Source organism: Astatotilapia calliptera, chromosome 12, assembly GCF_900246225.1.
Source record: "Astatotilapia calliptera chromosome 12, fAstCal1.2, whole genome shotgun sequence".
NCBI classification, from domain to species: domain Eukaryota; kingdom Metazoa; phylum Chordata; class Actinopteri; order Cichliformes; family Cichlidae; genus Astatotilapia; species Astatotilapia calliptera.
This window is the reverse complement of record NC_039313.1, coordinates 22,762,715-22,785,378: the sequence shown is the minus strand read 5'-3', so window position 1 is coordinate 22,785,378 and position 22,664 is coordinate 22,762,715. Positions and strand designations below refer to the sequence as shown.

The following is a 22,664-nucleotide window of genomic DNA, read 5'->3' as shown; positions in this document are numbered from 1 at the left end:
TTATGTTGGCAATGAGAGAACAGTCATTCTTTTGTAATTACCTGCATTGTTGCAGAGGCACTTTGCATAATCCAAAGTAAGTTATGTAACCAGTCTTAATTGAGCATTGGGAAAGTGAAACCCACACATGTAGCTCGCGCACCAGAGATATAGGAACAGAATGATGAAAAATAGTTGATGGAGGAAAAAGTTAAAGACTACCAACTGCATGCAGAGGTGCGTGCAAAGCTAGCTGCAGCGGATGCAAGACTGGCTGATCCAGAATTAGAGATGTCTGCGTCTTGTGTTGTGTGTCCAGCTCAATTGCACCTTCCAGTATTTGTGAGTCTCCAATGGTTTTGCTACTGTTTGCATATTGATAACCACAACTTCACTTATTACAGTCTAATAAAACAAGATCTAAACTAATTTAATACCACAATGCTACTAACTGGTAATACTGTGTCTTAGTAACGACCTGTGAGACATAATCTTCACTTAAACCTCATCAAATTTAGGAAATTTAGGAAAACGGGCTCTATGTGTTATTTTGCATTCAAATGAAGTTTTGAAGTTCAGTATCTTTGTACAACTAGAATTACATAAAGTTAGCATCTATTTTGTTGTTAGAGCCAATCTACAGAGAAATATTTTTGATACTGTTTCAGTTATTATGTTACATGCTTGATTTTGTATAATATGTTGTTAGAGAATATATGCTGCGTGTTTAATTTGTGTCAGGTAAGAAAACATCACAGCGCATGTGTGGTAGCAGGTTAGAATGAGCCAGGATGGCAATGGAAATTTTTGTGTGCTGTAGCAGCAAACAGTTTTTTGACCGTGACATTGTTTTTTTGTATGTACGAGTCAGAAATAAATCTGGACAGCTCACATTAAGAAGTGTAAGAATTATTTTTTCAAAGCTTGGGACTGAAATTCGTCAGCACATTTGTCTTGACTCATTACTGAGTATAAGACAAGTACCATACAGCTGCTGTGCATGTTTATTCATTCACTGTGTGAAAGAGTAATGTCACTGCAAGCAACAGGAGTGCAGGGGATTTTGCTTTGCTAGATGTTTTTCACTAAAATGAAGAAGATTATAGAGGTAGCAAGCTGGCGTATAGTGGTTAGTGCTGTCCGCTCACAGTGGGAAGGTTCCTGTTCTGCTGGTCATGTTCTCTCTGTGCTTGCACGGGTTTTCTCCTTGTTTTCTTGTTACCGATTACAGCTACAGTATTACAGTATATAGTTATACCCCTCTTAAATATGTATCTGCACTCTATTAAAAGGGGAAGTCTTCCCAATACATTGTACTCTGCGAACATATCGCTATTCCATAAGAAGGACAAACCAGCTGATCAATGTGCTTCCTATCGCCCAATTAGCTTAATAAATGTTGACAGCAAAATTTGGTCCAAAATACTGTCTAGTAGACTAGAGAACTATATACCTAAACTTATTAAGGCAGATCAGACGAGCTTTATCAAGAATAGAGAATCATTTACAAACATGAGAAAATTACTGAATATTATAGAACACTCCAATGTAACCAAAACACAAGGACTTGTTGTATCACTTGATGCGGAAAAGGCTTTTGACTGCGTTGAGTGGACTTATATGTTTGCTGTGATGGAGAAATTTGGCTTGGGCTTTATAGACATGATCAGACTGTTATATGTCACACCAAGAGCAAGTGTTTTAGTAAATGGTATTAAATCATCAGAATTCTGTTTACAGAGATCAACAAGACAGGGGGACCAGACTTCCCCATTAATTTTCGCTTTAGTAATTGAACCACTGGTAGAGGCCATTAGAAATAATCAAAGTATATCTGGATACCAAATTCAAGGATTTGAATTTAAAATTTTGCTATACGCAGATAATGTTCTGCTGTTTGTCACCAATCAGGGCTGGACTGGGACAAAAAATCGGCCCGGGCATTTTGACTAGAGACCGGCCCACCAAAAATGTGACGTCATTCAGGGGTAAAACCGCAAGGGATTCTGGGAACTTGTGGCAAGAGGTACTAGCGCATGCAGGCTTTCAATTGAACTCAGTTACACAGCGATAAAAAAAAACACAAAAAATGGCAAGAAGCTGTTGTATTATTAACTGCAATAGCCGGTGTTGTGCCAAAAAGTGATTGTCTGCCAAAAAGTGATTGCTCGTATTTCAAGTTCAAGTTCAAGGTTCTTTATTTGTCACATGCATAGTTATACAAGTATAACACACAGTGAAATGTAGCCTGACACGCTCCTCGACATGTGCAAAAATGGGGGGGGGGGGGGGGGGGTAGAGGAAGAACATTTTATATATATATATATATATAGATAGATATTATATAGTTGTACATTGGGTGAATGTGCAGTAGTAGCAGCAAGCAGGTGAATTCTGTACATTAATATGAATAGACATCTGACTATTTTACAGGATAGACAATGTAAACATATTCAAAATTAAAGGAATTGAAATGTACATTGTGCCTTGGTTTAGTGTCTGGAAGAGTCCTGTCTCAGTCAATTATAGATGATGTGAGAGGGCGGGTGTGTGTGTTTAGGGCACGGATGGCTTGGGGATAGAAGCTCCTCTTGAGTCTCTCTGTCCTTGCCCGGAAGATGCGGAACCTTCTACCAGATTGCAGAAGTTGGAACAGTTTGTTGCCAGGATGGGACGGGTCCGGCATCTCCTGGTGTAGGTGTCCTGAAGCGGGGGGAGAGCAATCCTGCAGCAGCGTTCTGCTGTACGGATCACTCTCTGGAGAGCTTTTTGGTCCTTCACACAGCTGTTCCCAAACCACGATGTCATGTTCTGTGTGAGGATGCTCTCCACAGCGCCTGTATAGAAAATCCTGAGGATCTTTGGAGAGACCCTGAACTTCCTCAGTTGTCGTAGGTGATACAGGCGCTGCCTAGCCTTTTTGGTCTGGACCTGAATGTGGGCAGCCCATGTCAGGTCTGAGGAGATGTGGACACCAAGATACCTGAAGGACTGCACCCTCTCCACTGGAGCTCCATTGATGATAATGGGCTTGTAGTCTCTGTGCTGACCCCTTCTGAAGTCCACCACCAGCTCCTTGGTCTTGCCGACGTTCAGCTGGAGGTGGTTGTCCTGGCACCACGATGCCAGATTCTTCACTTCATCCATGTAGGCCGCCTCATCGTTGTTGGAGATGGCACCCAACACCACTGTGTCGTCAGCAAACTTCACAATGGTGTTGGAGCCATGGGTGGCCACACAGTCTGAAGTGTAGAGGGAGTAGAGCAGTGGCGAGAGGACACATCCCTGAGGGGCTCCTGTGTTGATGGTGATGCTGTTGGAGAAGCACCTGCCCACCCTCACCACCTGAGTTCTGCCAGTGAGGAAGTCCAACACCCATGCACACAGACGGCTGTTAAGTCCCAGATCCCTGAGCTTTGTGAACAGTCTGCAGGGCACTATTGTGTTAAACGCTGAACTGTAATCAACAAACAGCATTCGCACATAGTTAACCTGTTTCTTGTCCACGTGGCTGAGAGTGGTGTGTAGGACGTGGGCGATGGCATCCTCTGTGGATCTGTTGGATCTGTAGGCGAACTGCAGCGGATCTGTGGTGTCTGTGATGGAGGAGGAGATGATGTTCTTCAGCAGCCTCTCAAACACCTTCATTACTACCGAGGTCAGTGCAACTGGCCGGTAATCGTTCAGGGATGAGGGTTTGCTGTTCTTGGGCACAGGGATGATGGTGGATCTTTTGAAGCATGTGGGGACCACAGACTTCGCCAGGGACTCGTTGAAGATGTAAGTGAACACACCTGCTAGCTGGTCAGCACAGCAGCGCAGCAGACGGCCGGTGATGCCGTCTGGCCCCGGCGCTTTCCTTGTGTTCACTCTCCTCAATGCCGCTCGGACATCATGCTCCGCGATGCTGGTCACCGGTCTCTCGCTGATGACGTCACTGTCCTCGGTAGTCAGGCGGTAGATAGCATTAGCCGCCTGGCTAACCTCGAAATGGGCGTAGAACTGATTCAGTTCGTTGGTGAATGCAGAGTCGGCGTTGATCGGCGCAGTGTCCCTGGCTTTGTAGTCCGTAATGGTGCGTAGTCCGTGCCACATACTCCGTGTGTCGCCCTGGTGGAAGCGGGACTCCACACGTTCCCGGTACCTGCGTTTGGCATCTCTCACCGCGCGCCGCACGCCGTATGAGGCCGCTTTGTAGGCGCTCATATCGCCAGTGGCGAGACCCGCGTTGTAGGAGGCGGTCCTGGCATTTACTGCAGTGCAGATCGATCTGTCCATCCATGGTTTCTGGTTTGGGAATGTGGTGACTCTCGCAGTGGGGATAATCTCCTCCACTGGCATATTGACGAAGCATACTGCTACTTCCGTAAACTCGTTGATGTCGACTGCGCATGCTCTGAACATGTCCCAGTCGACGTCGTTGAGTGCGTCCTGTAGCGTAGCTTCTAATTGGGCAGTCCACCGTTTTACCTCCCTCGTGGTCACGTCTTCCCTCCGTATGTTTTGTTTATACTGGGGAATGAGAAAGATGCCGTTGTGGTCAGACTTCCCAAAAAATTTAAATTGCTATAAGTAACTTGTTGGGCTATAATATGTGAAACATATGTCAAATGCATCCCTCATGGATGACATAAAGCCATCCATCCATCGCTCTCTCCTGCTCTTTATTCTCTCTCTTGCCCCTCTCTCTGCTGCTCTTCTGTCTCCTCTGTCACAGACTTCTCCACTTTTGATGATAAATCAGCCTGGTGCAACATGTAAGGATTGGCACAATTTGTTAAGATTTTGAGGAGTTTGAGAAACTAACATTAAGCATAAAATAAAATTTACTATCAGTAACTTCATAGCACCCGCCCAGCAGTATATAAACTCCGTCATGCTAGCTAGTACGCAGTACCAGTTATTCTAAGCGACTGTAAAAAGTCAGCACAACTTAAACAAACTACAACTAAACTTGGTTTATATCTGACACAGATAGACAGCAGGTCATAACTTCTTACCTGAAGTTCAGTTTCTCTGCCACTATGACCGGCGGCCGCCTCGGGTCTCTCCTCCTCTTGCCTCCGCTTTCCCTTATCCACCTGCTGGCCTCCACCACTTGCTGATGTTGCTAAATCTGTGGAAGCTATGCCATAGCTACCGCCAAACAATTCAGTTATTTTTACACATTTGGCAGCGTCTGCCTGAAGGGCTTGTTTCTTTTTGGCCCTAATTTTTTCTGCACCTCCTTTCCTTTTTTTGTTCTCCATTTTCTTTAGTTCGTCTATAAGATTGCTAAACAAGGGGGAGGGTGCATCCGACCTCCTCGGCTGTAATTGGTCCAGCCCAGAGTCGATCATGACCAATTGGCCAATCCAACACCTTTCATTATTTATACCCTTCCAAAAAAAAAAAAATTGATCGGCCCATAAAAACAAAAAATCGCCAGCGGCCCACCGATGGCCAGTCCAGCTATGTCACCAATCCTCAGGATTCTATACCCTCTGTGTTATCTATTATAGAAACTTTTGGATATTTGTCCGGGTATTAGGTTAATATGAACAAAACTATTGCTATGCCACTGGGAAATCTGCCTATGACATGCAATATCCCATTTACCTGGTCGGGTTTGGGATTTGAGTACTTGGGGATACACATTTCACCTAATATAAGGAGTATATTGAAACAGAACATAGACATAGTTCACAAAAGCGTCAAAAAAGATCTTTCTAGATAGATGGATCTCCCGGACCCCTGGATGGGAAGAATAAATTTAATTAAAATGAATGTGATGCCACGGCTTTTATATCCCTTACAAATGCTCCCAATAACTCTTACCAAAAAAATTGTAAAAGAAATCGAAAAAGATTAAGTATGAAAACATTACAGCTGCCCAAAGATAAAGGGGGTCTTGCCTTTCCTAACATTTTGCTGTATAACTGGTCATGTCATAGTAGAGTTATACATGAATGGCTCCACGCATATCTAAAAGAGACAGAGAATCCCCTTGAAGCCTGGACATGTTCGCCCTTTAATCTCCTAAGCGAACTAGTGAGTAAATATATTAAAAAACATAAAAAGTAATGATTGATACTTACTTAAAAACATGGTGTGATATGAATAAATACACTGAAAGTAATCCTATACTGAGTTATCTAACACCTTTTATAAATAATCGGCACTTTTAACCGGGAATGAAAATTGTAATATTTCAGAGATGGTTTGGTGGAGGAATACGTTTAATTGTTTAATGGGAATGTTTGTATGTCTTTTGAGCAGGTCCAAAAGAAATATGGAATACATCAAATGCATTTTTTTTGCATTTTTACAGGCTCGTCACCTAATTACTTCAAGTTTTGATACTTTGCATAACACAATGCAACTAGGACCCATGGAAAAAACATTTTTTACACTTAAATGCAGATAATAGTACTATAAGACAGTTTTACAATACACTACAAGGTTATAACAAATATAATATTGGAAAACTGATTAGGAGTTGGGAGGGTGACCTCCAGTGTCATTATGATGATCATGCCTGGAGTGAGTGCATACAATTTGTGCATTCTTTATTTCTTAGTAACAGATTTAAAGAAATACAATATAAAATTTTCCATAGACAGTATACTATTTTTCTGAATAAAATTGATCCGAGCAGGTCTGCACAATGTATTAAATGTAAATCTGTGGCGGGGTCCTACTTGCACTGTCTTTGGACTTGCTCAAAAATCTCAAAATTTTGGCTCTGTGTAACAAAAGAATTAAAAGGTATATTTAAAAGCAGAATACAAAAAGTTCCTGCTCAGTATTTATTGGAGCTGCCAATTCTGAACAAATTTCCAGATAAAAACAAATATATTCTACTATGTAAATTATTGTTTTTGGCAAGAAAATGCATTCTTTTCATTTTGATTAATGAAAAACCACCAACAATAACTAAGTGGTATAAAGAAATCTTTAGAGTTTTACAAATGGAAAGACTGAGTGCAAAAATAAGTGGCAATGATGATATTTTTTTTTGGATATATGGCGCCCGCTATTTGATTACTTACCTGATGATCTGAAGAAAACCATAGTGACAGGGACAGCCCCACTCCAATGGCGGGTTGAGTTTGTCAGGACAAATGTGTAAATGAGTGGTAGACCGATTTATATATACTGTATTAGTTCTCTGTTTTCATGTCTCAAACTGCTTATTGTGTCTGGTTTTTTTTTTGTTTTTTTTGTTTTTCTTTGGGGTTTCTTGTTGTTGTTTTTTGTTCTATTTTGTATAAACAAAAAAGGAAATAAAAAAAAGGAAAAGAAGAAATAAAGAGCTTCACACAGCACCGAGACACAAATTAAGTATCTGTGGAAGCTGCCAGGGAGCCAGGAATATCTTGAAAAGCTTCAGTTTTCCACGGCATGAATTGCTGATGTTATCACAAATCTGCAGGGAGAACAGCCCTCGCTGGGTTATGGACAGCCTGTCTGAATTTTAGATAAAAACCTGCTGACTTTTAACACCATAGTATATAATCTATATCATTTTAATCCTCATCGAACCGTTCAGCGACCCTCATTTGAACACAAACGTGGCATCCACTTGTATTTTCCTCAGCAGAATCTGACTGACTCCTGTGATTTATATCCAATGTGCATATCAGTGCAAACACCAGTTTTATTACTTTAAATTACTTGAGATGCTTTTGACCATGAAGATGCGCATGGCATGGAAAAATTTGGCTGCAGCAAGAGACAGAGGCTGTGTACTTCGTTGCCCACAAACCAACAATGCCATAAACATTCTGGCATCCGGCTTATGTTCCCATCATAAGCTTTTCTCAAATTCAATTAAAAAATCAACATTCTCTAAGTGATGCTGAAGAGCTCTTGATGGAGTGCTATGTACATAACCCTGATTAGGGATTATGCATAGATGTAATGAATACCGCAAAACCATTGAGAAACACTCCAGCATAAATCAAAAGCGCAACGATCCTCTGCATTTCAACCTCTTTCCAGTTCTTTCATTACAAAAAAAGGCTGTATATAAAACACATTTAACAACATGGGAATTAGTGTGATGGCGAGAATTATAGCTTGTTAGTGATTGTGTGGATTTTTAAGACTTTATTTACTTTGAGACTTTACTTTTTCAGAAAGAGACACAGAAACATTAGCAGACAAGAGAATTTTATATGACTTTCACTGACTATTTTTCACTAAACTATTGGTTCTTAATAGTGTCCATTTAACCACAGAGTACACAGTGCAACAATAAATCTGGTGTATATACACAGACAAAAATATTTTTCCATTACAGAACAAGACACATGCCACAACAGGGCAAAACATGTTCTGTTTTTACTGAAATACAATATACTAGCAATTAACAACGATACAGACAAACATATCTTATAAAAGAAAGTTTCGATTAATTCAGTCACACCCAACTTTATCATCTGTTTCACTCTAAATGAGACTACGGTTTACAAAGTAAACATCGTGCTATTATAACCATAATTCTCCCCCAAATTGGGATGTTGGGTAAAACGTAATAAAAACAGAATGCAATGAATTTGCAGATCTCAGAAGCCCATATTTTATTCCCAATAGATCATAGAAAACATATCAAATGTTCGAACTGAGACTTTTTATTATTTCATGTAAAACTTGTTTTAAATTGGATGGCAGCAAAATGTCCCATAGGAGCAACAAAAGGCTGGAAAAGTAAGTGGCACTAAAAACAAACAGCTGGAAAAACATTTTGGAAACAATAAGGTTAGCTGACAGCTGATTGGATGTAAAAAGAGCGTGTTAGCGAGAGTTTCTCAGAAGTATAGGTGGGCAGAGATTCACCAATCTGCATCTACAAACTGTAAAGGAATTTCAGAATAATGATGTTCAATGTTAACTTTTTATACCTCATCAGCTTGAGCACATAATATCATCAAAGGATTCAGACAACCTGGAGAAATCTCTGTGTGCAAGGGACAAGGCTGAAAATAAATACTGGATACCTGGGATCTTTGGGTCGTCAGGCAACGCTGTATTAAAAACACTGCATAGACTCGGGAACACTCCCAGAAAGACACAGTTCACTGTACCATCTATAAAGTTGGGTTAATTGGAGATCGGAATTTCAGGAGCAGGCCCATGCCTCCAAAAACGCTCCTTCGGGTTCTCATCTAGGTTCCCGCAGTTCTGCAAGCTGTTCATTCTTGTTTACGTGTCCCACCCTCCTTTAACTTCTTCACTTCTATTTAGTACTTTTGGATTCTGCCAGGCCCGGGAGTCCCCTTCGAGGCCTTCTCCAAACCCAGTTCATGCTCAGTTCATGTCCAAGCATTCACCTTTACCTACTAAAACTCTGTCAAACCTAAAATGAGGACGTGGGCCCAGCTAGTGAAAGCTCCTTTAAGCAAAGAAGAAGCGACATGTGAGCACGATACAGAAACAGAATCCAGAGCACAATCTCTGGGTCAAAGTTCATTCAGAATGGACTGATACATAATTACATCCTGAGGTCAGACAAATCAAAATTAGACATACTTTGTGGAAAATATGGATGTTGTCCTCTACAAAAAGAGGAGACGGACCATCCAGTTTGTGGCACCGGTGGATTTGAGAACTTTCCCATCTAAAAAGGCACATCAGTGTGCAACATACACTCACATCCAGATGATGTCTTTTTCAGGGAAGGCCTTGCATATTTCAGCAAAACAATGCCAAACAGCAATCTGCATCTATTACAACAGTGTATTACAACTTCATAGCAGAAGAGTCCTGGTGCTGAACTTTCACCGAATGAAAACATTTGAAGCATCATGAACCATGTGAAGATCCAGGACTGCTGCACAGCTACGATCCTATATCAGACAACATTCCTGTCTCAGAAGTCCAGAAGCTGCTCTCATCAGTTCCCAGATGTTTACAGACTGTTGTTAAAAGAAGAGGGGACACTACACAGTAGTAAACATGGCACTGTTGTTGCCATCAATTCAAAATGAGATTGTATTTTTTTAAAATGGTAGATTTTATGCTATTCCATGTTTTCTGTGTTCTGTGAATAAAATATGGGTACATGAGATTTGCCGATGATTGAATTTTGTTTTTATTTTTACACAGAACCCCAACTATTTTGAAATGGTTGTAAATAACAGTTGAAAATAGTGACTGTGGCCGTAAACAATATAAGAAATTGTTTACTGAGGTCATAAATTAAGTGAGAAGTAGTGACATTTTCCATAAACTTCCACACAATCAGACTTTTCTTTTCAAACATAGGAATTGCCCCTTGGTTCCATTTACATGCTCCCCCCCCCCCCCCCCCCCTTTTTTTTTTTTTACTCACCAGTATCTCACAGACAGTATTTACTCATAGATCTGTGGTAGCTCAGTGACAGTTCAAATTTCTCTTTTTTTTCTTTACCTTTGAACGGTGGACGCTAACACTCTCTTTGTTTCCAAGGATCAAAAGCTTTAATATGAAATTTAAATCAGCAATGGTGGTTTTTCCTTGTTATTAACTGTTAAGACCTTATTACGCAGGAGTGAATGCCCCTGGGCTTTCTAGCAAGGTCTTAAATAATTCAGTAAAGGAGTCCCTACTGGTAACCATTTAGAGTATACACGAGTGCAAGCATCACTCCATCCAACACCGTTGGCATGGATTAATGTGTGACACACATGCACATCTGTACAAATGTGCACGTACACCACCACTTAAAACAAAAGACAAAATCAGAAAATTGATTGGTGTCAGACAAAACTGTGCAAAACACTCAAAAGTTCAAGCGATGCAAAAGCTTTCTTTATCCGGTTTCTGACTAGTGTTGATGCAGCATGTTGGGATGACCGATGATAATAAATTCAAGCCCATAATAAATTTGAAATCAAAAACTGATGTTGCTCCTCCACAAATGCATCAAATAACATGATCCTACAGCCAATATAAATTTGATATACTGCTATAAACCTAAACTGTCTTCTGCTCTTCATCATACAACCCTCAGCTAGACATAACTCGTTCCCTTTGGTGAGTGAGCTGGTGTAATCATCATGCCAGTTTTAGTATGAGATAATGCTTTCAATGCTTCACATCAATTTGCGGATCTTTGGTTTCTTCGCGTAGACTCTGGGAAAGTTTGTGGTGTTGCAGTCCCCCGCAGTCTGTGTAAGCTGTAATTGTGCTCGCAAGAGCTGAGCAGTCACATGCTCCTTCCAGTCACCAAGGTATAACTCAGTCAACACGCTGCGTACTGTTTACCCATCTCCCTTTGAAGCAGACTTTTAAAGCAGTGTTTACCTCACTGCTGCCTTAAAAAAGAGCTCAATCACTTGGGTTTTGGAGACATTTAAAATTGAGTAAGTGAAAACACTTGTCTGTGTGAACGGATGTGGGCACCCCTCCAAAATGTATTCCTGAGATGCCTGGGCTGGAGTCAGATCCAGATGGGTCTGAACTGAAACCAGATGGCTGGGTGAAGAGAACCACTGCGTGCTGCATATAGACGGGCTCCTTTTATGGTACAGGTACCCTGGTTTTTTGGTTGATCGGCCTGCGTGAGTGTGCACGCTTTTGAAGTGTTAATGCGCAAAAGCACACGTGGGCAGTGGAATGTGAAAAGCCTTTTCACTAATTATGTAAAGTCCATAAAAGGATCTTTTTGAACAGAAAAAAAGGAAGAATTATTCTTTAAATGACCTCGTAAACATAGCTGAATATAAGAATATACTAAAGTATTCTTTTTTTTTTTTTTTTTTACTGGAACACAACAGTCCATGACATTAAAACAGGACTTACTGAAGTCATTAGATGTTCGAGTAAGCAGGCATGGTGCTGGAATCTGACACAAATAAAACAACACAAAAAAAGATGCAAGTCTGTGTTTCTTGAAGTGCACATTTTCGAGGTCACGTTTCTTTTCCAATACTGTGATTCTCTCCTTGGATATAATTTGCAGCGGATGTTAAACTTGATGAAGCCATGCAGATGATCTGTTTGCTGCACTGAAATCACAGCCTATGCTGCAGCAAACACACCTGTGCACCAGAGGACATCAAGAAAACAAAAAACACCTTCTAGCAGACAGCAGGTGTTTCGAGCTGAAAAAGCAAAGGGAGAGTTGAAGCTCGGGGAATAATATTGTACAGATTTGTACAGAACTCTGTGAGTGGCTTTGGCTTTTGGGAAACAGTGTGGGACTGATAAATCAATGCATCTCAAGTGTATTTTTAACACCAAGCACTCCTCACATACTGTAAGTAGACAGTACTTATTTCCACCACCAAAAGCAGTCCCATTAAAATATTTCCAATTTAGATTCTGCTTCTTGCATCAAAAAGAGAAACAGACACACAGGCATCGATCCAAAGGAAAAAAAATATATCCAGTATATATATAAATATATTTTGTTGAAATCGTTGTGTGGCCCGAATCTGCACAGCAGTGTCCTTTTTAAATTCTTCACTTCAGGAGGTAACGACTGTGATCAGCTGCAGAACAGCACCAGCAGTAGGGGAGGTAAGATTCTCAGCAAACTGCTCGAGGACACTTTCTCATCACAGGTGCTTCAATGTGTGACTCCACATCTTAACAATGACGAAGTGGAAACTCTGAAGCAGTGAACGAGCTCTAGCAATGAAAATTCAGTGGGGGAATAAATAAATAAATAATCTGTCTAACTCAATTAAGGAGTATTTTATGAATTACAGCATTGTTGCCTGGTGTCATATATAAAGCAAAGTTAATTAGTTACTTCTATTGAGTTTTTTGTGTTAATGAAATATTGAGCAGGAATCCTTTATCAAAGGGATGGTGAGAGCAGCAATAAAAAGGTAGACCAATCTGCAGAAGAATGCAGTGCTTTCACTCCAAGCACAATGAGCATGCGGTTCATGTAATTGACTACAAGGTTGTACTTTTATTCGCTGAATCTTTAGCCCCTGGATTTGATAGCAATAGTCGGTTTCCAGGCTCTTGAACACTGCCCTCGCTTTATGCATTTTCATAATATAAATATGATATATGTTTACGCCATATGACCATTGTATGTTTCCACATTTTCATGGCTCTTGTTGCCTTTCCTGTGATTTGAGTGAATTGTGTAGTGCTTGAAAAACCTGAAAATCCCCCTGAAAATATTCATTTTTATTTATTTTGTGCTATGCATTGTTCTGGGCCTAACGTTTCATGTACACGAGCTGCAGCGTGTTTTCATTCCAGCTTCGAGATGCACAGCTCCGCTATGCTACTCGCATTATACAGGAATGCAGATCCTCTGAGCTTTTGCATTACGTAGTCATGCATGCATCTGCCCAAGGAATGCTAAAACCCATTCAGGTTCTGCAGGCGAAGAAAAAGAATTTAAGACTCTTAATAAAGACAAGAAACGTTACACCGTCGATTCTGGTGATGCAGAAATGAGTGTTTTATCCCATTAAATCTTATTTCTTCTAACAATTATAAATTCCACAAGCCCAGAACAGAATGAGGGATCTGAACACAGCAGTGTTTTTGATTTTCTGAGTGGTGAATGTCACTCACAATAGTAAATGGGCTTAGCTGTTCACTGCACCCACAGAAACCAAATCTCAGTTTGGCTACTCTACTTCTGCTGTTTCAGTAGATGTCCCTCTAACAATAGATGCTTATGACTGTGGCTTTAGCAGGCAGTGGCTGGGATCAGTGGATCTGTAGCAACAGTTATAATGAATAAAACACAGTGTTTTCATCAACAGGGGGCTGAGTGTGTTTCTCGACATATAAAACGACATTTTCTTTTACCGTCGGTGATCTCGTCTGATGGCCACCACTGGGTGCTGAGTCTAATGGAAGGCTGCCCACAGCTCACCTCCTGCTCAAAATATTTCCCCAAAAATTAAGTGTTATTCTCATGTGAACAGCAATAGCATCAGCTGCTAGAAAGAAAAACACATTACCCCCCTTGGCAAAACATCACACATCAAAACACACACACATTTCTAACGGTCGGTGCAAACACATCATTGCTGACTGGTGCGTGTAGCTTCCGACCCGGTTTCCACTGTTCTCAGTGTTGACAAGGGGATCGTGTTTTCTCTTTACACCTCCAATATACCCCAAACTAAATCTACAGGAGTTTGAAGATGCTGCACCACAGCTGCTGTTTACAAAAATTGATTGCATCTGACCAAAGTCCCTCTTTTGGATGCAGGCAGACTAGGATTTTCAGCTTGCTTTTGCTTTGCTAAAAATGATTACAAGAACTTGCTAAAATGCTTTATGCACAGGCATTAGTAGTATCAAACTCCCGTCCATTGCCCAAGTTTCAAATTTCTTGCTCACAATTACCAATCTTAGAACTATAGAGGAAGTTTCAATCAGGCAAACTGCAATAAGCTTCAGGCAAAATTCAACTTAGATGCAAAGTGACCTCCAATCAGAGAATCAGTCCGTCCACGTGAATGGAAATGAATGCAAAACCCTCACGCTTCAGTAGGCTGTTTTTACTGTACATTTATTCTCTGTAACAGATTTGCCCTTTCAGTGAACTCTGCCCTCTGTCTCCAGCACCATGCTGATGTTGCCTGTTATTTTTCTGAAAACAAGATGAATCACCTTCTTCTACCTGACAAAGGAATTCATTATCCTTTCCCCCTCCCAGAGGACGCAGGATTGGTCTTCTCAAATGTGTTTGTGGCATGGCTACGTTCCAAAAAAGCAAGAGAGTGCAGTGATGTGCTAACAAGGATGAGACTTCATGTCTTCAGTTTCAGTTGAGGCACACCAAAGCTTGCTTTCTGAATTTGTTGCAAGAGCAGCAACAAATTCAGAAAGCATGGATATCAGCTCAACATCTGACTCAAATCTTACATTGTTCACATTGTTGCTTTGTTACATATTTTTTCCAGGGAGCGCTGACAAAACCAGTAAGCATGCAGGATGAGCTTTGACACGCTGTTTTCCAAACTTACTTTGTATCGAGAAAAGGCAGTAAAAAAAAAAAAAATCACTTTACTGTAAATACAAAAGTAAAAATGTGCATCAAACACCAAAACTTTAACCTCGAAATAAAAAATGTGTCTTTTTCTTTACTAGAGGGGAAGCCGCAAGGGGATTAAAATGAATTAGATGATAGACCTTCTAGGTACAACATGCAACTTAGGCCCCTTCGCAGATGATTTATTGTGATTCATTCATTAGCCTGCTAAGTTCATGTTATCTTTTCATTACAAAGGCTATTGGTGTAGTCGGCATGTGGCCATATTTGGATTCCCCAGCGAGAGATAAGGTGCCAGCAGCTTTACATCATGCCTGTCTCCTTACAGCACTGTGGGAAAAATAATAATAATAATATTAATGGATACTTTATTGATCCCCATGGGGAAATTACTTGTTTTTCTCTGCATTTGACCCATTCACTCAGTGAAGCAGTGGGCAGCCCACTAAGCAGGCGCCCGGGGAGCAGTGTGTAGGGACGGTACCTTGCTCAGGGGTACCTCAGGGTAGCCGTTAAGTGGATTCGAACCGCCGACCTTCCGATCATGGGGCGACCACTTTACCTACTGAGCTATCCCTGCCCCACTATAACCCTAATTTAGGGTTATAGTGCAATTATTGCCAAAGATAACCAGAATGCAGCAGAGGGGCTTGACGAGGGGAAGCTGTGCTCTCTGAAAAGTTACGCTAGTGTCATGGAAAATATTTAAAATCCCCTCACTAATGTGAACACTTACACTTGGCACAGAGAGGCAACCTAGTAAATGAACTACACGTGTGACAAGACAGATGAGAAGAAAACCACATTGGAGGAGAGAGAAAGAAAAGCATGGTTCTGGTGTAAGTCTAAAATGTTCCACACTCTGATTATCAGGACATTTCAGCTTCCTCAATGTCTGATTCGGCCTGAATTGGCTGAGCGTTGCAGTGGGTGAAGAGGCGTGAGGCTTCCATGATAAATGATAGCTTAGAGTCCCACACATCATCCTCTGTGTGCCGGCACGTGCAACTGCAAGTAAGTGCACTGCAAGACTGAACATTTTCCAGTTTTAGGAAGAGGAAAATAGTTAAGAGCAATCATCCGCACTTCACATCAACACTACAGGTAGTTTATCTCGCTGTTACATGAATTCCCCAGGCTAAAGCAACAGTGGTGCCATCATTAAGCACAGTTCAGGAAAATGCCAGACTGATAAAGAAGACATGTCATTTGAATGCTCTGGGTTGATATTTGGACAAAGCTGTTTAAATCCGGCAAAGTACCCAGAACATTTGACTAAAGAAAAAAAAAGAAGGTGGTTAAATACACTTATATTAGCGGTTAAAAGGATTTGCATTTGTTGAGCTTAGGGGCTTTAGAAAAATAATTTAGGGTTAAGAAGAGGGCTAATTCTCGTGTTTTCCTTTTAAGGCAAGCAAGACTTGCCCCGGCGGTATTAGTGTTTCCTTGTAATGTAGCCCAAACCCTGGCATCTCAGAGTACCCTATAGCCAAAATGATCAAAAAGCATTTTAAGCATTTTAAAGAAGAAGTGGTATTGTAATAAAATGTAATAATATCTCCATAATGTCAGAGCAAGAGAAATAACAAGAACCACCAATAAGCAATGGGGTTATGAGCAAATTTGTGGCATTAACAGTAGCTCAAGGCACCAGATAGTCAGCATAAAGCAGAGTTGCAAAGTCTGCCAGTATCAGTTTGGTAAATGCAGGCAGATGTATAGTAGCTCTACAAAATGTTTTACAATGTGTTTCTAAGCCATCCATTCACAAACACTCACCAATGGCAGTGAGTCACCATGCGAGGCATTGTTCTGGCAACAGGAGCAGTGTCTGGTTCAGTTTCCTGCTCAATAACACCTCAGCATGTTTAGGGACCAGGGCTCGAACCCCTCCAACCCCGTGATTAGAGCCAATTGTCCGTGGCCGTACTGATGAAAATGTGTGATAGTTGTGTGGCTATGTGAACTACAATCCAATCTTCTGCTTCCATATTTTTGCTTTGCCTCAAATTTCACTGGAAAGGTGAAATACATTATAAAAGTGGAAAAATGTTAAGACAATGTTGAATTCATAGTAAAATATAAAATTTAGCATCATGTGACGCCGCTAGCTGACACATTTGTCTATGTAATTGTTGATTGTGACGGAAAAAATAAAGTCATGATACCAAGTCAAGATTTGTGCACATGTTAAAGCTGACCTAGATGACAAATGCATAGCTATTTATCTGGATTTTCCAATAAATATCATTTGGAAAATAAATTACAAAAGGGAAGGAATAAACTGCTACCTCCTTCTTATATAATAATAATAATCGTTTTGCAACAGCGTCTTACCTTCACTTTGATTATACAGCCAATCAGAAAAAGACATTTTCAGTTACCATTGGATACAAATCACTTTAATCAATTTATTCCACATATACGAGACATGGCTGATCTAATGGCAGATCAACTGTGTCTTACATATGAGGAATACATTGATCTTCTGCAATTAGGGACTATTAGCGGATCATAGAGCTGAAAACTGATGAAAATGGTGACGGAAAAAGACCACATGCCTGTAGCATGTGATAGATAATCTTAATTAGCCCCAAAACTGAATCTCATTTGAAAAACATGACCAAAAACACTTACGGTACTCAAATAAATTTCCTAACCTGAATATGGAGCTGTATGATGTACAAAACTGGCGGCTGTTAAATCATTTCATCAATTAATAGTGGACGGACTAAGCCCAAGGTCTTGAATACGATCTGATTGGTCCAACCGCAGAGCTCGTAATATTCAGCGCTCCCATATAAACCCGTGCAGACTTGACGTGCAATCTGTCATGCAAGTTAAAAGGATAGCGAGGAGTCCAGTGTAGAGCCACAGCTGACAGCCTACTCGCAGTAGCCTTCATTTGTTCTGTTTTTGCGCTGCAGAAGGTTTTTTTTTTTTCTTTTTTTTTTTCGGGGCGCTCTTCTTATGAATTACACACAAAGCAGGAGGCGTCTCTTTGCGTTTAGTTGTGTTATCTGTGTTGACAGGACGATGCCTTTGAGAACCGGACTTTTTCTCCTGCTGGTGCTGAATGCATCAGCCTATGAAGTGGATCAAAACGAGTCCTATTCGCCCAGGAGAGCACGCTTTTCTGCCAATAGCCCTAGTAAGTAACACGCTGCTTCCATCTGCACATCTCAGAGTGCACTGCTTGCTTTCTTATTTTTTATTTACTTCTATCTATTTATTTATTTATTTATTTTTTCAAATGCTCAGCCTAATCTATATAGAGATCTTTCCTTCTCATAAATTTGTTGGCCTATGCAGCCGTTTCTGTCTTAACGAGCGCGTTGATTCGCGGAGAAGGCTGCGGGATTAACGCTGTGGTTTTTGCCGGTGTCCTGCCGGCAACAGATGAGCATGGAGCTTGGTGCTGACACCTGAGAGTGCAGGCTGTGTCATGCTGTTAGTGTCTTTCTCTTGGCTTCCTCCTTCTGCTGCATCGGTTCCACTATTTAGCACTAAAGCGGATTGAGAGGCTTTAAACACGGCGTTTTCTGGATATCGCGGAGCATTCTGGAGCCTTGAAGTTAGAAGAAGTAGATCACAGCATTGTGCACCGTTGCACGAAGCAGAAAAAAGCAAAACTGCTTGTCACTGGGTTGTGTCGTTGGGATTAATAAATGCAACCTCTTTTTTTCCCGTTTCCTTATGTGTAAAGGGAAAAAGCCCAAATCTTTCTAATAACCACTAAGAAAAAAAAGATCCGCCGCTGTACAGCATAAATCTGTTTGGCTTCATTCAAATGGTGAGTGTTAAAAAATATTAATATTCTTTGACTACAAAGGCACAGCTCAGTGATAAAAGGCAGTGGGTAACAGGGATGCTCTTCCCCATCTGCAGGAATTGCTTCATCATCATCATAAGATTTGCAGCTCACTCTCTGTGTTTCCAGAGCAATCTCTAGTCCCTGGTGGCAGATAGACTTAATCTGACTGTGCAGGTCAACAAAAGGGCCCACATTCAAAGCCCAAGAAGGCTCTGGGCTCCTCTGTGACATGTCTTAATGGTTATTACAAAGGTCTTCAGCCAGGCTTTTTGCCATCTTAGCGGACACTGAGATCAAGGATAAAGAAACGGATTGTTTTAGACCTCTGTCTAGAAGTGTCAAGATTTAAGCCAGCTGTGTGCATGTGCGGTTAACATAATTTTTTCTAAATTTCTGGCACGTGGATCGAATGCTGCTGCAGCATGGCTGTGTCACAGCTCTGTCATAGAGATGGGGGTTGCTAGTGGGTTAATCATGACGTGAGCATGGCAGCATTTTGTGAACATTTAATTCATTATGTAGGTGTACACGGGATCGGCTCTGGAGGCAGAGTCCTCAAGATCAACTTGACAGCTATTTTGTGTAAAATAATTGAAGACAAAGATTGGTGACAGAGTGTGTGTGTGTGTGTGTGTGTGTGTGTGTGTGTGTGTGTGTGTGTGTGTGTGTGTGTGTTTGAGGGGTGCAACTGTATGTTTATGTGTGTCTACAGGCATGCCAACAATTTTCAGGAAACTCTTTGGTATTTCTGGCGCTGTTCATCCAAGCGCTGCTGAAAAGAACCAAACACTGGAATATAAGTTCCTGCCAAAAGAAAAGTGAAGTGGTGCCAAATAATGTCTGAGACTCTTTGAGTTGTAAGGTGTCCAATCTTCAGTCAAGTCACTGTTTGCCCCGAGTGACTGTCTGTGTTTTGTGAAGCACCAAAGTATGAAAATTCTCTTTTGTTCGCTGCATTTTCTCTTTTAGCTGAAACCCTGGCAACCCTTCAGTAATGAGCTTAGTGAGTGTGCAATGTTTCCCAGTGAACCCACTGTTGACTCCCCTGCTGATGGTTCATTCTCTGTGCCCACAGCAGATGTGGCACGCTGTCTCAGCAGTGCCCTCCAAGTTGGGTGCGGAGCCTTCGCCTGCCTGGAAAACTCAACTTGCGACACAGATGGCATGCATGACATCTGCAAGTCCTTCCTATACAGTGCTGCTAAATTTGACACTCAGGTATATGCTTTCATTCTCTGTTGCTATGTGCACATGAGCTGTGGAGGATTATATGGGCGTATGTGTCAGGACAAGAGTGTGTAAAGCACTGCTGTTTTGTTTTTTCTTACAGGGTAAAGCGTTTGTGAAGGAGAGCCTTAAGTGCATTGCCAATGGCATCACCTCGAAGGCATTCCTCACCATCCGCCGCTGCTCCGCCTTTCAAAGAATGATATCCGAAGTCCAAGAGGAGTGTTACAGCAAGCTGGATATCTGCACGGTTGCCCGATCAAATCCAGATGCTATTGGTGAAGTGGCACAGCTGCCAAGTCACTTTCCCAACAGGTGAGATCGTCCTCTGCTGTATGTGCTTTACAAGTTTTCCCAAAACCAAGTTGAGGAAAAAACCTCTGTGAATTTCAGGCAAATAAGAGAGTGCAGCTTGTTTATGAGCAGCATAAGCAATGACTACACTTGTCTTGATTTGCATGTTTTGATTAGCATCAGCGTTTTGCATTCTTTCATGCAACAAAAGAAAATCAAACAGGAATGTCAACTTTGGATGGTTTCATTCCTATTGTTGTTCTAATACATATAGAATTGCAGTTTGGGAGTGGATACAAAAGGATAGAAGGGTGGAGCACGAAGCTTAGTAGGCCAGCGACTGGAGCCGGGATGGTTACGCCCATAGAGATGACATCAGGCCATCTAGAATGCGTGCATAGAAATGCTAATTTTGAACCATTACAGATTACGACGACATGCTTTCTTGCTGTGCTGCACATTTTGTCCTTTTTCCCTTTTAAGCCCCTGAAAAAAATGTAAAAATTCATTCTGTGATGCCTTTGTGGTCCAAGGTTTTATGGTAAGCTGTTACAGAGCCTGATGGACTGTGATGAGGACACGGTGGATCGCGTTAGGACCAGCATGGTGTCGCGGCTCGGCCCAGAGATGACCATGCTTATTCAGCTGCTGCAGAACAAGCCCTGCCCATCCACCGCTGTGGCTGCAGCTGCCGTCATCCCAACTGGAGCAGAGAGCCGTGGGAGCTGGCGGCTGTCCATGGGTCCCCATGTGTACAAGATCCAGCCTAATCTGCGAAACAGAGACTCTGCCAGTCATTTTGGCAAAAAGCGCTCCGCCAGCGACAGCTCCTAACTTCCACTTCCACTCACCCTCAAAACACCACAAAAGCTCCTCTATTCCCTAGAGGTGATACCAATCTTTTCCTCTGCTAGACTGGAAGTTACAGAAATCCCACCTCTAGGGAATGCCGGACCACCCGTAGAGTCCATAGAGTCGATATCAGTTTGATTGTTGTTATATTATATATCCTACACTTTAGACTCGAAAGAACCCCATCTTCCATAGACTGTTTTCAAATGTGCCCGCTCACAGTTAGTGTTGAACAGGAGGCTGCTGCAATTGTGCGACGTGTTCCTGTTCGCTCCTCTTATCGTCCTTTAACAGAGATTAATTCGTAAGTCTTTTGACGACAAGCTAAAAAGGAAAAAAAAGGAGAGAAAAAAAGAGAAAAAAAGTGTTTCATGAATCTAGAGCACAAGCCAGTACTTTAAAAGTAAAAAGAAAAAAAATACAATTTCATAATCCTGATATTTGTTCATGAATAGGAAATCAGTAGTTTGGTTATTATTGGTTTATTTGTAGGAATGGGTAATTACTAGTAGACTTATCTAATATTTCTGCATTGAGATTAGTCGAATTGTGAGCATGAGATGTGGCAATGAGTTTCATAACTGTTTTTGACACTATCATAACACTTAAATGTACTGTATACTAAGTTACCAGAGACAGCCATAGCTAGCCCTCTAAAAGAGAGCGCTCATAATGGAGTGAGGTCTGTAGAGGTTTCATGCTAACCTTTGAGAGGTTACCTTAAACTGACCAAAAAACTTCTAACTGCCCTGAATGCTATTCATGAAATACCAAAATTGCGTATAGCTATAGCACTTATAGATTTTTTTTTTAATTATTTCTGATGGCAGATGTAGCCATGGTCATGTGTTTTAAATCATTATCCTGCATGTAAGGATTGTTCAGGTCATGGCCAAGTCTATCAGAAGAAGTCCTTTTAGCATATCTTGTATCCAGACACTTGCAATGCATAAGACTGTTGAGCTCTATAGTATATCTAGTATGGGACCATGCTTAGTGAGATCTGTGTCCATGTTCTTAACTGAGTGCGAAGCAGTCGTGTGTGCGCGCAGTAGCTGATTAGCACGTTCACCGCTGAGACTGAGAGCAGAGTGTCTTCTCGGACTGATGAGCATCACTCTCTGAGGTGAATCATGTGACATGCACACTGGCTTCCAGGTCAAGATGGAGAATGACTATTTAAAGAGAAAAACAAAAGCCTTGTTGGAATGATATTTATTTTCCTACTATATTATTTAATGTTTTTATTTTTATTTTAATGCATTATTGTAGTTTTAACTAATTTACAGATTTAAAGAGCAGTTCAGTCATGGCTCCTATTTGAACATGAGCTCTATGCCAAAAAGAAGTGAGCTGACACTCTGGTGACTGAATGGGACCCATGTCATGACTCTGTGCTGGCCATAGGGGAACAAGGTTGGTCATTCAGGTCAGGTGATCTACTTCGCGGAGGTTACACGGGACCACAGCAAAACATTAGCTTAGTTTTTTGACACAGTTTCTGGTTGTCGGTGCAGCTGCTAGATGCTCACGTGTGGTGCTGGGGAGTCGTG

General features: G+C 41.3%; 1 protein-coding gene across 2 annotated transcripts; it reads left to right on the top strand.

Annotated features, from left to right (window-relative positions):
• Window positions 1–17,769: 17,769 nt before the first annotated feature.
• Window positions 17,770–22,353, top strand: stc1 (stanniocalcin 1). 2 transcript variants are annotated; one of them, XM_026188676.1, is made up of 4 exons: window positions 17,770–18,075; window positions 19,817–19,956; window positions 20,069–20,280; window positions 20,793–22,353. In XM_026188676.1, exons 1-4 carry the CDS (start codon window positions 17,895–17,897, stop codon window positions 21,091–21,093), a joined length of 834 nt encoding a protein of 277 aa, XP_026044461.1. In that variant the 5' UTR covers window positions 17,770–17,894; the 3' UTR covers window positions 21,094–22,353. The 2 variants fall into 2 exon arrangements, with proteins under 2 accessions (XP_026044461.1, XP_026044460.1); XM_026188675.1 differs by having other exon boundaries at window positions 19,814–19,956.
• The last annotated feature ends 311 nt before the right edge of the window (window positions 22,354–22,664 follow it).